A 14,629-nucleotide genomic window follows, 5' to 3' on the forward strand; every position below is an offset into this window, starting at 1 on the left:
GATCTGATAGACAGAGTGCCTGAAGAACTATGGACGGAGGTTCGCAACATTGTACAAGAGGTAGCAACTAAAACCATCCCAAAGAAAAAGAAATGCAAGAAATCAAAATGGCTGTCTGAGGAAGCTTTACAAATAGCTAAGGAGAGAAGGGAAGTGAAAGGCAAGGGAGAAAGAGAAAGATACACCCAACTGAATGCAGAATTCCAGAGAAAAGCTAGAAGAGATAAGAATGCCTTCTTAAATGAACAGTGCAAACAAATAGAAGAAAACAATAGAATGGGGAGGACCAGAGATCTTTTCAAGAAAATTGGAGATATGAAGAGAACGTTTCATGCAAAGTTGGGTATGATAAGGGACCAAAATGGTAGGGACCTCACAGAAGCAGAAGAGATTAAACAAAGGTGGCAAAATTATACAGAACAACTATACAAGACTGAGCTTAACATCCCTGATGACCACAGTGGGGTAGTTACTGACCTGGAGCCAGACATCCTGGAATGTGAAGTCAAATGGGCCTTAGGAAGTCTGAGCAACAATAAAGCTAGTGGTGGTGACAGCATTCCAGTTGAACTATTCAAAATCTTAAAGGACGATGCAGTAAAAGTGCTACACTCAATATGCCAGCAAATTTGGAAAACTCAACAATGGCCACAGGATTGGAAAAGGTCAGTTTACATTCCAATCCCAAAGAAGGACAATGCCAAAGAATGTTCAAACTACCGCACCATTGCACTAATTTCTCATGCTAGCATAGTTATGCTCAAAATCCTACAAGCTAGGCTCCAGCAATATGTGGACCGAGAAATTCCAGAAGTACAGGCAGGATTTCGAAGAGGCAGAGGAACTAGAGATCAAATTGCCAACATACGCTGGATCATGGAGAAAGCTAGGGAGTACCAGAAGAACGTCTACTTCTGCTTCATTGACTATGCTAAAGCCTTTGATTGTGTGGAGCACAACAAATTGTGGCAAGTTCTTAAAGAGATGGGAATACCAGAGCATCTTATTTGTCTCTTGAGAAATTTATATGTAGGTCAAGAAGCAACAGTGAGAACTGAACATGGAATCACTGACTGGTTCAAAATTGAGAAAGGAGTTCGGCAAGGCTGTATACTGTCGCCTTGCCTATTTAACTTGTATGCAGAGCACATCATGAGAAATGAGGGATTAGAGGAGTCACAAATTGGGATCAAGATTGCAGGGAGAAATATCAACAACCTCAGATATGCAGATGATACCACTCTAATGGCAGAAAGTGAAGAGGAACTAAAGAGCCTGTTGATGCGGGTGAAGGAGGAGAGTGCAAAAGTTGGCTTGAAACTCAACATCAAGAAAACAAAGATCATGGCATCCGGCCCTCTCAATTCCTTCCAAATAGATGGGGAAGAAATGGAGATAGTGACAGATTTTATTTTCCTGGGCTCCAAGATCACTGCAGATGGGGACTGCAGCAAAGAAATTAAAAGACGCTTGCTCCTGGGGAGGAAAGCTATGGCAAATCTAGACAGCATCCTAAAAAGCAGAGACATCACCCTGCCAACAAAAGTGCGTTTAGTCAAGGCTATGGTCTTCCCAGTTGCAATGTATGGCTGCGAAAGTTGGACCATAAGGAAGGCCGAGCATCAAAGAATTGAGGCTTTTGAACTCTGGTGCTGGAGAAGACTCTTGCGAGTCCCTTGGACTGCAAGGCGAACAAACCGGTCAGTCCTAGAGGAGATCAACCCTGACTGCTCTTTAGAAGGCCAGATCCTGAAGATGAAACTCAAATACTTTGGCCAGCTCATGAGAAGGAAGGACTCCCTGGAGAAGAGCCTAATGCTGGGAGCGATTGAGGGCAAAAGAAGAAGGGGACGACAGAGAATGAGGTGGCTGGATGGAGTCACTGAAGCAGTAGGTGCAAACTTAAATGGACTCCGGGGAATGGTAGAGGACAGGAAGGCCTGGAGGATCATTGTCCATGGGGTCACGATGGGTCGGACACGACTTCGCACATAACAACAACAACAAATTTTAATGGTAAATGAAAACAACCAGAACGGGCTCTAGATTTAGTTCCGTTTTCAAAGTAGACCTTTCATCGGTGGTTGTTTCCTCCTATACTTTTCAAACTTATCCTAAAAGTTTTCAATATTTCAACCAACTCTACAATTTTAATCAAAATTCTCTGCATATAATGTTGGCCTTCAGCTCGCAGGTATGGGAGAGCTTTGTCCTGATACCAGAACCCTGTGCCTCAATTCAACAAGAACCTGTGTGGGAGGCCTTAAATGTTTCTTCTCCACCACAACCCTGTCCAAAGTAGCCCTTTCTGCCTGAGGAACTGATCTTTATACTCTGCAGATAAGCTGTAATTCCAGGAGCTCTTCAGGCCCCACCTGGAGGTTGGCAACCCTTGTTTTGGAAATATTCCTGGAGGTTTGGAGGTGGGACTTCAAAATCTTACAATGTCTCAGATTCCAGCCTTCAGAAGAGCCATTTTTGCCTGCAGAGCTGATCTAGCGATGAGCAAAGCTAATCTAGCGATGAGCAGAAATCTAGAAACTATGGTAGAGGCTTACAGGCTGCAGTTGGGAGGGTGCAGGTGTGTCCCTTCTGGGCAATGGGCGATGGCCAGCCCTTACCAGCAACTGTTTGTATTCTGGGGCACAGACAGACAGACCAGCATCAGTCCTGTGAGTCTAGAAAGTGTAGGAAGATCTAAATAAAGAATATTTACCGCCTGAAACTGTAAATAGTGAACAAGTAAATGGCTGGAGAGACATGGGAATTGAATTGACTTTTTCAACCTTAAAAACCAGTATAAAAAAACATTACTAAGGTCAAGACTGCTGTGCACAGAGAGACTTCCTCTTAGAGTTGCCAGCTTCCATGTGAGGCTCTTTACCCCACCTCCCTCACAGGGAGGCTGCTATGGGGAGAGGAAGGGAAGACGATTGGAAACTGCTTTGAGATACCTGAAGCCTGCTGGGTCACTGCGGCCCATTTCCAGTTCTCTCATACCTCTCACGTCCCCACATCCCTCACAGGTTGTCTATTGTGGGGAGACAAAGGGAAAACGTGTTTGTAAAACGCTTTGAGACTCCTTTGGGTAGTAAACAACAGAGTAAAAAAATCCAGTTCTTCTTCTAAGAAGCAACCATGAAAGAAGCATGTGGGCACATAACATTTTATCAACAGTGAAAAAATGGAGACAGAAGGAGCTGGGTGGACACCTGTGTACTGTGACTACCCCATGTGTATTAGGGCATGGGACATTTCGATGTCTGTGGCCTAATTCACACAAGAAGGGAAATGACGCAGAACTGGGAAAAACTGGTTGCCATGCAATCTCCCCCTAAGAAAAGTCTCCAGTCTGATTTTCCTTTCACATATATGAAGACATGGCTCTAGAAAGCTCATCTGTAACCACTATGCCACAATTCCCAAAGGTCAGTCCTCTCCCACACTCAATGTACATTCCAAACCACAGGTTCTTGACACCCATATATCCACAACCCTGCCCTCATTTGTCACCATGCCACCACAACCTCCCACACAACACACACATTCAACCCCATGCCCTTACAGGCTGGACAGCTCCTCCCCTTCCTCTTCCCACCACCAAGCTCTAGCAGTGCCAAGCTCTATTCCTGGATACAACGGGCTTTGCCCCTAGCATAGATATAAATTTAATTTTTTTCCATTTCAAAGGTGTTGTTCTATTTAGAAAAAAATGTTCCTCAATTTCAAAATCCTGGTGATCTGAAATAAGTTTACTTTAGTTCTAAAAGCAGTATACTTGTACATGGGTACAAGACTTAAATGTTTTGATAGAACAGATTCTTCGGAAACAGTAGGAGGTCTATCAGAAAGACTGTATATTGTTTTGTTTTGGGGAGGCAGGAAAGAATCAAAGGATCCCTCTGGGGCCCCATAAATAAGGCTAAGACAAAGAGGCTGAGATAATCTTGGGCTGCTTCTGACTCCTCCCCTCTCACCTCTGGTGCTGAAGTCCATGCCCTCAGTGCAGAAGGCCTCACGGCATGATCCGCCATAGAGAGATTCCCCAAACAGTTGACGCCTCTTCTCTTCACCCTGAGGGAGGCGGGGAAACACATCTCCATGTCAGCTGCTGTCCATGGTCCTGGTAGGGGAGCTTGTCAGGGAACAGAAGAAGAGATGGGTGAAGAGAAGGTCCTGAGGGGGGAGGGTACAAAGAACACCTAATGGGAGTGTATAATTGAGAAGAGCAGGGCTGAGGGTGGCCAAGATAGCACTCCCTGTCCTGGGAGAAAAGGAGGAGGAAGAGCAATGAGAAAATGGATAAAAGGAGATCCCAGAGGGTGTTGTCTTTGCAGGCAGGAGACTCTATGGCAGGGGTAGTCAAACTGCGGCCCTCCAGATGTCCATGGACTACAATTCCCAGGAGCCCCCTGCCAGCAAATGCTGGCAGGGGCTCCTGGGAATTGTAGTCCATGGACATCTGGAGGGCCGCAGTTTGACTACCCCTGCTCTATGGTGTAAAGAGTAGGGTTTCCCTTCCTTTCCCTTCTCTTCAAGAAGCTGGCCACAGACCCTGAGTTTCTGCACATCATGACTGTCTTGTCCACCATGCAGTTGGATGACCTCCCTGTCTAGCACCAAAGGAGGTCATCCTTAGGGAAGGAAAGCAAGAAAAGATCTACCCCCTCCACACTGACTGATCTCTGCAGAATTCCTGCTCCTGCATTTCCCTCTGGGCCAGATGGTGACACTCCTCTCTGAGGAAACTCCCTTCCTGCTCTGACAATCTCTCACCTTGAAGTTGTCATTGAAGGGTGTGTATTGGGATGTCCAGTTCAGCCAATCCTCTCGTTCTCCACAATACCTGCGGAAGAGGCAGAGCACAGCATAAGGGCCATGCAGCATTATCACTGCTGAAAACAGACCCATCCCCAAGAAATTCTCTGAAATTGGCCAGGCCTTCAGCATCCACTCAGAGATAGTGGTTCATGCCATATTGGCCCTACCTGGCTCCTTTGCTAATCCCCCACCCAGCAGGCTGAATTCACAGAATGGCAGCTCCAGGTTCTCCCAGCCATCTCCATCCTTACCTGCCAGCTGAGAAGTAAGCAGATTCTGTCACATGATGCAGAGGCCAGGTGTCCTGGGAATCCTTGTTCTTCCAGATGCAGGAGCAAGGGGTGGGCTGTCCCTCCCTACAGCTGCCCCTCACAATCCCCACCCCCCAAAACAGTTACAGCTTTTCTTGGGTTGAGACCTGACACTGAAGTCAGGTTCTCTAGCTCAGCCTTGGAATATTCGGGCGCTGCTTCAGGGTCCCTTTGGGTGGAGGACGGATGAGGGAAACATGAGATTTAAAGGAGCGAGATCTATTTTCCAGTGCTCTGAACTCAAGAGAAAAAACAAGATAAAAACTAAGCATTGACTATTGATCTTCTCCACCCTTCCCACAGGAACATCTTCATCTCTGGGGCTTGTGATAGGCCATGGCGAATAGGCCGTAGAAAACTTGTATGTGGGACGGTTCTGATTCCCACTCCAATGGGAAATTTCTCCTCAGGAACCCCAGAGGCTTGAATTCCCTTGCAGGCCCCTTGGAGGTCATGGAGACATGTTCTTTGGAGGGGGTCAGCACATTCTGCCTCCCTCTTCTGGGACAAGAAACTCCTCCACTCAGATACTTACTGGAGTCACAGCGGAGCCAGGAGACATAAGAGTGGCCCATCCAGATCCAGCCGAAGTCATCGAGTTGCACCATTATAGGACTTGGTTCCTTGGATGGCCTCAGGTGAAATTCCCCCTCCCCAGGGTCAGGGGTGATTAAGCAGGGGAGTATACCATGTCTGCAGTTGCCGATCACCCCTGAGCCAAGCCCTGGATCCACTCACCTCTGTCCTGTCCATCACGAGCAGCTGCTGAAGAGCTTTGCAGCCACGCGGTTCCCTGGGTTGGTTCAGTTGCACATCCTTTGGCCTGCTTTTGTGTTTGCACAGGTGAAATGGAGGCCTCTCCAGACATATAATACGCACGCAACTCTATCACTGGCAAACACGTACATGCACAAAATTCCCTGTGACAAGGCACACTTAAATGATCTCAAAAAGACTTTGTTTTTAAAAGGTGTTTATTTATAATCCTTGTCTGACCAATCAGATTTGTGTTTGCACAGAGGGTGAAGTGGAGGCCTCTCCAGAAATATAATACGCACGCAACTCTATCACAGGCAAACACATACATGCACAAAATTCCCTATGACAAGGCACACTTAAATGATCTCAAAAAGACTTTGTTTTTAAAAGGTGTTTATTTGTAATCCTTGTCTGACCAATCAGTTTCCTCTTTCTTCGTTTTTATGACCCGCTGCTAAGGAGTGAGCAGAGAGAACTGCTCTTTCTGGAGGAGGCAGGACTCCCATCAGGACGTGCGAAATGCTGCCAAGTGCACGATGCTGTCGGAATGTGTGAAAACTTACCTGCCAGGTCATCTTGAGATGCCCCTGAGTGGCTGAAGAGCCTGGCAATGAACTTCCTGCTCCAACCAGCAAGAAGATTGTGGGCTGAACCGGAGAGCGTTTGAGCATCCCTCCTTAGGGCCGGACAGCCTAGCTGAGTGGAAGCCCCACTCCAGGCGGAAGAGTGCATTGGGGAGGGCAAGCAGAGTGCCCCTCCTCAAGCAGAGAGAACCAGCCGGGCTTCCCTCGCAGGCCTGGATCGGCCCATTGCCCTGATCAGAAGGCAAATGCATCAGGCCAGCCAAGTCGACAGAAGCCCTCCCTCAGAAGGACCAAGACACAACTCAGGGGTGTCCTGCAGAAACAGGTCCTGGTTGGGGTTCCTCAGGCTCATTGCCTTCTCCCTTTCAAGGTCCTTTTGCATCTGCATGAAATAGATGCTCCCCGAGGCAATTGATACGGAGGGAGGACGAGAACTTCCGCAAGGTTAAGCAGAAAGGCGCACGGAATGAAATGAACACTGAACAATAAGACATTTCTTAATACACCATACTGATAATACTTTTATTTATTTTGTACTTGGATGTGTTGTCTGCCGGTAGGTCTTCCAGCATCCCTACACAGGGCTGCTCAGCCCAGCAGAGGGGAACTCCGGCAATCCATGGGGGGGGGAGGGTGCAGTGGGCAAGGCCTGCAGGATGCCCGTCACAGCACAGAGGAAACCTGCCTTCACTCACAGGTCTGGATCTGCCCTGTAGTGGCCATCTTCTCATGGCGTTTTGCTCATTGATCCTGGCCCCTTCCTGCTTCCATTTATTCCCTTATCTCTGCATGCATTTTGGGGGCCTATAATTTTCTCTTCTTTTTTTTTTTCATTTATTCCCCAAAGCACAGCCCACCTTCTGAGACCACTTTCACCCCAGTCCCTTTCTAGAAACCAGGTTTGAATTGCCCTTTCCCTAGTGTTTATTGTTTGTTAGTTTTGATTCTCCTGCTCATCCCCACGCAACTCTTGGTGTCTGGACTGTTGCCACACCACACCTGCCCCTGCCCCCACCCTGAAGGTGACCAGTTTCACTTTTCAGGGTTTTATTTAAACACACTAAACATTTGATATATTATGTAGTCTTGCAATTGCCGGCCATGCCCGTTCTCTATATTTTTCAGTGCTCCTGAAAATGTAAGGCACGTGGGAGAGGAAATAAATGGACTACATCAGTGGTCCCCAACCTGCGGACCGCGGCCCGGCGCCGGGCCGCAAAGGCCATGGCGCCGGGCCGCGGCTCCCTCTCCCCGCCCCCCCACCCCCGCAGTAAAAAACTTCCCAGGCCGCAAGCCTGTGGCCCGGGAAGCTACTTACTGCGGGAGGGCGTGGAGAAGGAATCAGGTCCGGGCCGCGCCCGTGCAGGCCGCGCCGGTGCGGCCCGATCCACGGGCGCAGCCCGCGGTTGCGGCCCGATCAGCGGGCGCGGCCGGGCGCGGCTCGCGGGTGCGGCCGGCGGGCGCGGCCGGGCGCGGCCCGAAGCGTGGGCGTGGCCCGCGCGGGCGCGGTCCCTGCGGCCGCGGCCCAATGCCCTGCCGGTCCCCAGCCTAAAAAAGGTTGGGGACCACTGGACTACATAGCTTTTAAAATGCAGAAGGAGAGACGAGAAAAACCATGTCCACACTGATTTCAGTGCCAAGAAACCAGGAGTGAGTTGAGGAGTGCAGAAATGCCCTGTCTTGCCTTGAAGACAAACATCAGATTGGCAACATTCGGGCAAGTTCAGGGGGTTCCAGGATCATTCCCTTCCCTTTCAGTACCCTTTTGTACCTGTGCAGAAGGTGAAACTGCTGTTCTGCCAGACAACTAAATGACAAGGAAGTACTACAATTCCCACAAGGCTCAGAGAAAAAGCATACACAAGCAAAACCTCAACGATAACACAAAAGACATTGAACAACCAACAGTGTTTATAACCACTGCCTGAGCAATCAACTTGTTCTTTCCACATTTTTTGGAGTAGCTGTGATGTGGTGAGCAGAGACAATAGGACTGTGTGGGAGGGAGAAACCCAGACTCCCCACTGGGATATGTGTGCAATTCTGACCGCAGTGTCTGATTGCGCAAAGACTTACCGAAAGAAGAGGCCTCAGTCGTTCAGGAACAGCCCAGCTCTGTGGCCACAACCATGGGGCAGAACAGGAGGCCACCTGGCAGGTGTGTGAGCCTCCCAACTTGGGGCTGCCCCACCTTGCAGACAGGAGCCACTGAGGCACAGAGGCAGCAGAGTGGGAGTGGAAGGGCTGAGGCATGGCCAGTGTGGCCCAGCATGGGAGAGCAGCTCCCTCAACCCCTCAAGGCACTCACCTTTGTCATCGAAGATACAATTCACGCTGAGGTTGGAGGGCAGGTCATTGAGGGGAGGGTCCTTCCACCCCTCTGTTGATCCATTGTAATGATCCACAATCTGTGGGAAGGAAATGCCAGATTCTGATCACAGATCCGGGCTGCAACTTCCTCCCCTTCTGTGCAGCTTCCCAGAATCCCTTGCAAATACAAAGGCCTGGAGAGCCAGGTATTCCTCCTCCCACCATCCCCTGGTCCCCCAATGCCACTCAAGGTTTTTAGGGTTCCCAAATGGATCCTGAGACCCAGAGGGGCTGTGTGAGGATCCCTGTTGCCAACCATGGACAGCATCACCCTCCCCCACAAACACACACACACACACCTGGTATTGTCCACTCTCCACATTTACCATCTTCCACAGGTTAAAATTTGATTCTTTTTCATATGCCTTATTGATGCTCACCATTCCAGTGACACCTGAATGTGGGAATGCAGGGAGGGAGACAAATGTCAGTTCTCCTAGGCCCCTGTCCCCAGTTACCCCTCATGAATCATGGATAAGATTCCCTGCTGGCAGGCTTGGGGGGGTCCTCTCTGCAGCCTAACCCCCCATTTCCCCCTCCCTCCTGGCTTGATGTCTCTCAGCCTCCCATCTGCTCCTTCCCCCAATTTCTTTGTAGCCTCCCCAACCTCCACCCCACCCCTACTCTTGCCCCTCCCAACACTATCTGATACCCTGGAATTCCAGGCTCCTCATCTTTTCCAGGATGCATTCGAAATCCCGCTTGGATCCACCTTCATGCAGCGTCTTAATGAGGGCCCTGAAGTATAACAGCAGCCCATCATGGAAACAGCCAGCCATCAGGTTCTTGTGCTAGGGTGAATCAGAGAGAGAGAGAGAGGGAGGAAGGAAGAGGGGGGGGAGAGAGAGAGAGAGTGTTGGAGGTCACCATCAGGGAACCTTCTAGAAACAACTCTGGTGGTGGACCCACATGAAGAGCCAGCTGGGGACCAGTGGAGGTGTGTTTCCCCACCTGGTAGACTGGTCCTGAATTTGTCCAGACCAGCAGCTCTCTCAGAGGCTAGGAATCCAGGGGCCTACCTTGTTTCAAGGTCAGTTGGCACCCACCCTGCATCAGCAAACACAGGAGTAACAGCCCACCCATTTGTCAGATCTTTTAAAAAAAGTTTTAGTATTATTACTGTTTTTTCTCTTTTTAAATTGTCTTAGTTTTCAATTGCATGTATTTGAATTTTGGTTTCAATGACTGTAGATAAATATTGATTGATGGAGCAGCAGCCCACCCAAGAAATGGAGCCTGGGGTCCTTCAGGGCCGCTACCCAAGAGGCAGTCTACTCTCCTCCCAATCATGTGCTGGAAAACGCCCAAGACAATTCCCAGAAAATACCCCTCTTTCTGATACTGGTATACGGGGGTAGAATCTGTGATGACCAAGTCTGGTTGGGTGAAGGATACAGGAGATGAAGGACAGTTCAGAGCTGGGTGCCACAAGGCAACCCTGGGGAAGGGAACGTGATGGAATGGGACAAAGGGCCAAACTCAGCCCCAAGGCCAATCCCTGGTCCCTAGAAGCTTCCCAGCTCCATCCAGGCCCCTCCACTGAGAAAGGACCCCCAGGAAAAGGGTCACACAAAACCACGCCCAGTTGGGGTCCAGGGACTGAACACCAGGTGCCCAATCTCCAAAGCTTTGCCCCCAGGCCAGACCAAAGAACCTGCAGGGAGCAAGAGAAGTCCTGTCTTTGCACCAAGGGGGGTGGGCCAGCCCTTCTTCCTCCAAAATCATTGGAGACACACAGCATCCTGGGACGTACACAAGAGAAAACAGTTTTGAGAGAGTGAACAAGAAAGCCAGGTGGAAAGGAGCAGCAGAGGCAGCCCAGAAGGGAGAACCACTGAGGAGGTCATGGCAACACCCTGCCTGGAGTGAGGCAAGGCTAAGGGGGCCTCTTGACCTGGCCCTAGCAAGCCCACCCAGGTAACTGAGCTGCAGAGGATGGCCACGGCTGCCTCCTGCCACCCCCAGACTGCGGAGTCTCCTGTGGTACTTTCTTTATCCTGACAGGAGATTCCCCAGGCCAGGAGAGAAGAGAGTTTTGCCCCAGAATGCTGGCTGGTCTCTCTCATCTCTCTTCTCCGCAAGGCCCCTGTACTCCATCCCACAATAACACAGAGCAGAGGTAGAAAGCAGGCAGGGATGGGTATGAGGATTTACCCGGGAGTCATTGAGTGAGACACCAAAGTCCCTCTTGGCACGCAGGATCAGCTCTCTTTGGAAGTGCTGGTATTTGGGAGTTTGGGGCTGATGGGCAGTGATTATGAGCACCGTCTGCAAGTAGAGAAAAAGGTGAGGGGAGAATTAGGGGCCAAGAACCAGGCAGGAGACCAAGACTGTGTTCAGGAAGCAGTGGGGGGGGGGAGGACTTCAGACATTAGCCCAGCAGGATCAGACAACTGGTTCATCTAGCCCAGCATCCTGTCTCACACCATGACCAACCAGTTGCCATGAGTACAGAGACCAAAGTTGGCACAGAGACCTTCTCCAATGCTGCCTCCTAGCACTTGTGTTCAAAGATATACTGCCTCTGGATGTGGAGGTTCCACTTTTCCTAGTTAATACCTGTTCTTGACCTTTCATCCACAAATCTGTGTAGCCTCTTTTAATACCACACATCATATACACTGGCAATGAAATCACAATCTCTTTTGAAGTATGTCATATTGCCCCCAAGGGGACCCAAGTTCTAAGGTTATGTAAAGGGGGGAGGGGTTTAAGATTTCTCTAGTGAGCCTTTCTCAATTGCATCAGGCGTTGTCACCCCAAACAGGGCCAATTGCATACAGGAAGGAGTCAAAGTGGCCTTTTTGACCCAGCCTTCACTTTTACACTCCCACGATTTCCCTCCTTTCCATGTTTCGAAAGTGAGGTCACCAGTTCAAGTGAGGTTTGGGCTCTCGTTTCATGCAGAAAAGGTGGGTGTTGACATTCCTCCTGTACGGGGTTTGACACAGAACAGAGAAAGCATCTCCACCTGTGAAGGCCAACCCTGTACATCCCCTCACACCCTCTCCAGGTGATCAGCCAAGGAACGATCCAAGGAGGTCAGGTGTGCAGGTCATCCTGCAGCGTTCTGCAGGGCCTGTAAAATGGAGCTCTTCCACCAGGTTTATGGTTGAGGCCGGTACAGCCAGGGAGATCTGTATGGACCCCTTTCCATGAAGTTTCATGATGGTTTGCAAATGACACCTGCACCCTCCGCCCTCCCACTACACTATGAGCTGTTGTTGGGGGAACTGAGAATAGTGAGGGTTTTGTTGGTTTTCCGCTGTGTCTTCTTTTCATGGTCTTTGATTACTGTTTGAGATTTTTTGTCTGGGGTTTTATGGGGTTTTTATTCAGATGTACGTAACCCGCCACAAGCCATCAGGGGGTGGCAGGTAATAAATTAATAATAATAATTATTATTATTATAATCCTTTGTTGAAGTTTCAGTCTGGAGGAGCCCAAAGGCAAACCTGCCTATGTGTAGAGGCCAAAGGCCTGGCTGTGATGGCTCTCTCAGAGGAGGAAAGATCTCCCCCCGCCCTGCACAGAAGCAGGGCTGGCCTCATTTTGACATTCTGAGAATCCTCACCCAGGATGTGAAACACAACCTGAGCCTCCCCAGATTCCACCACATACTTCAGACTGAACCACAACACACCCAAATGTGGGGGGGGGAGCACATTTTGCTGAGATTCCCACCCACAGACTTCTGGGCTTACCTGGAATGCTTCTCGGAGGCCTCCCGAATCCTGGCCCTCCTTGCTCTGCCAGGGCTTGGCTGCCTCGCGGTGCCCATCAGCTTGCAGGCTTTCCCCCAGAACGTCCACGTAGACGAAGACGTAATCACCATTGGTCATATTCTGAGCTTGTGCCAAGTGCATCATTTCCTGTAACATCTCGGGGTTCCCACGGATGTAGACCACTGAGGAGAAACCACACCGGCCAGAGGAGCATCTGTCAGATGCAAGCAAGGAAGGCAGGCAAGGCGAGCAGGCAGAGAGGGGCAAGGTGCCCGTCAGCCCTTCCTGCAGCACAAGGCTGGACTCAAGAGGCTGCCCAAGGAGCTCTGCAAAGTCAGGGCAGGGATGTCTTGGGTACCGTCTTCCCTCAAAGGGAGGGAAACTGCAATTGCTCTTTAAGCCATGGCCATTTTTAATAACCAATCACTAATTGCACTTGCAGAGAGACAGGGCCGGGAGGATTAAGGAGCAAAGAAAAGTACTCATGAAGCCAAGAAGCAGCAGGAGGAAAGCAGAAAAATCAGACAGGAAAGTCCTTCTGGAAAGCCTCCAGTGCACAGTGCAGGACCCTGCAATTACACAGCTGCAGTTTAAACCCCAGAATGTGCACAGGGCGGGTGTGGAAATAGAAGGGGAGACCCTGGGATGCGATGGGGGGGGGCAGTGAGGTCAAGACCAGGGGAAGAAGAACACTCAGCCATGTTGTTGGCAAACCTTCTCCTGGCCTGACTTGAATGTATGGCTCACCAATTTCATTTGGAGATCCAAGTTCAGGTATGAAAAAAGAAAAGAAGCCCCTTCCTGTGTTCTGACTTTCTCTGCAGAAAGAAGGAGGCCCCCTGTGGTTCCAGGGTCAAAATCCAGATCGTTCACCTGGATCCATTTCAGATCCTCCGGGTCAGACCGTGCCTCAGTCCCACAAAATATTAAAAGGAAACCCTCCCCTCCCCTCCGCACCCAGCTGTTCGACGGGCACCGAGGCTCGCCTCCTTCTCGCCGGACTCACCTCGTTTAAGGGTTCGGATGGAGCGGAGCGCCTCCCCCAGCCCACCGTCGCGGTCGATTAAGTGGTCGCCCGCCCAGTGCCCGTCGTAACGATTGGGAAACCACTGGAAAAACCGCCCGTAGTCCTTTGACTGGTGACTGAAGGCAAATATTCCGCCGGAGTCCCAGTTGGAGCGCTGGCTCAGGTGCTCCGCATAGTTCAAGAGGGCCTCGTGCCCGGCCGGGCCGACGTCCACTACCCACCAAAACGGTAAAGGATCGCCGGCGGTGAGGAGAGGCAGGTCCCAACTCGAGGCCAAGTGACTCAATGCGTCTCCAGCGTAGTCGCAGCCGAGGCCGAGCAGCACGTCGGGGTCCCGGGAGAGCTTCAGCTCCCAGGTGTTCTCCTGCGCCGATTCCTCCGAGCAGGTGCCGTCCTTGTCCGCCGGGGCGAAGGCGATGTGGACGGTGAGGCTGGCGTTGCGCAGCTCGGGCTCCAGCGCCTCCAGGGCCAGCTGCAAGGCGGGCGCCACCCGCGGCCAGGCCCAGGCGTAGCTCAGGTTGCGCTCGGGGACGACCACCCCCACGGTCACCTCCGACGGGGCGGCCGGGGCGGCGGAGGGCAGCAGGGCGAGCAGCAGTAGCAGTAGCGGCGGGGAGGCCATGGGGGCTCTGGGCGCGATCTTCCTTCACCCGCCGGAGCCTCTTTGGGCGGCCGCTGCGCCCGCTCGGAGGAGAAAAGGCCCTCTGGCCCCTCCCCAGGCGGATGGCGGGGACGGGGAGTGCAGCAGGCGGAAGCTACCTCCTTTCGCTGTGGGCGAAAGGATTCCAGAGGATCCGCCCCAGCCCCTGGGATTTCCCCCCAGGATTCCCTCCCCTCCAAACCACAGGCGTTGAATCCAGCGCTTCCTAATGCTGCAGTGCAAGACATACCTTCAGACACCCACCCACTCCCAAGTTCAAACTCAAATATCCACGTCGCTGCAGTCCTCCCAGTCCAGATCTCAAGGAAACAGGTTTCCTCTGATGGCCCAAAACATACAATTCCCTGCCCCCCCCCCCTTGCAACTAAAAT

The 14,629-nt window shown here is 51.0% G+C and overlaps 2 protein-coding genes and 1 long non-coding RNA gene across 10 annotated transcripts in view; 1 reads left to right on the plus strand and 2 right to left on the minus strand.

Annotated features, from left to right (window-relative positions):
* KEL (Kell metallo-endopeptidase (Kell blood group)) overlaps nt 1-6,363 on the minus strand; it is an 89,849-nt gene extending 83,486 nt beyond the window's left edge. For 6 of the 8 annotated variants that reach the window (XM_077345727.1, XM_077345736.1, XM_077345734.1 and 3 more), the window contains exons 1-2: nt 4,777-6,363; nt 3,978-4,135 (exon numbers count right to left, since the gene is read on the minus strand). The gene's annotated coding sequence lies outside the window, so the exon portion shown is untranslated. The remainder of the gene's footprint in view (nt 1-3,977; nt 4,136-4,776) is intronic. The other 2 variants (XM_077345726.1, XM_077345728.1) reach the window with 1 other exon arrangement.
* Nucleotides 1-8,184, plus strand: part of LOC143841435 (uncharacterized) — a 41,740-nt gene extending 33,556 nt beyond the window's left edge. The window contains exons 2-3 of the long non-coding RNA XR_013232690.1: nt 6,351-7,651; nt 8,057-8,184. This is a non-coding gene — a long non-coding RNA (uncharacterized LOC143841435). The remainder of the gene's footprint in view (nt 1-6,350; nt 7,652-8,056) is intronic.
* Nucleotides 8,185-8,565: 381 nt separating this feature from the next.
* Nucleotides 8,566-14,281, minus strand: LOC143841434 (atrial natriuretic peptide receptor 2-like). Its single transcript, XM_077345737.1, has 6 exons — nt 13,577-14,281; nt 12,550-12,752; nt 11,000-11,113; nt 9,498-9,636; nt 9,145-9,239; nt 8,566-8,883 (listed from the first exon to the last, which is right to left on the minus strand). Exons 1-6 carry the CDS (start codon nt 14,217-14,219, stop codon nt 8,566-8,568), a joined length of 1,512 nt encoding a protein of 503 aa, XP_077201852.1. The 5' UTR covers nt 14,220-14,281.
* Nucleotides 14,282-14,629: the final 348 nt, after the last annotated feature.

The sequence above is a fragment of the Paroedura picta genome, chromosome 7 (genome assembly GCF_049243985.1).
Source record: "Paroedura picta isolate Pp20150507F chromosome 7, Ppicta_v3.0, whole genome shotgun sequence".
NCBI classification, from domain to species: Eukaryota; Metazoa; Chordata; class Lepidosauria; order Squamata; family Gekkonidae; genus Paroedura; species Paroedura picta.

Excerpts from the sequence above, each read along its gene's own strand:
- LOC143841434 (XM_077345737.1), bottom strand. The coding sequence starts at position 14,219 with ATGGCCTCCCCGCCGCTACTGCTACTGCTGCTCGCCCTGCTGCCCTCC. Across the intron at positions 9,637-10,999 it reads TCTCACTCAATGACTCCCGG|CACAAGAACCTGATGGCTGG; the intron begins GTAAATCCTCAT and ends GATTCACCCTAG. Across the intron at positions 9,240-9,497 it reads GAGGAGCCTGGAATTCCAGG|GTGTCACTGGAATGGTGAGC; the intron begins GTATCAGATAGT and ends TCCCACATTCAG.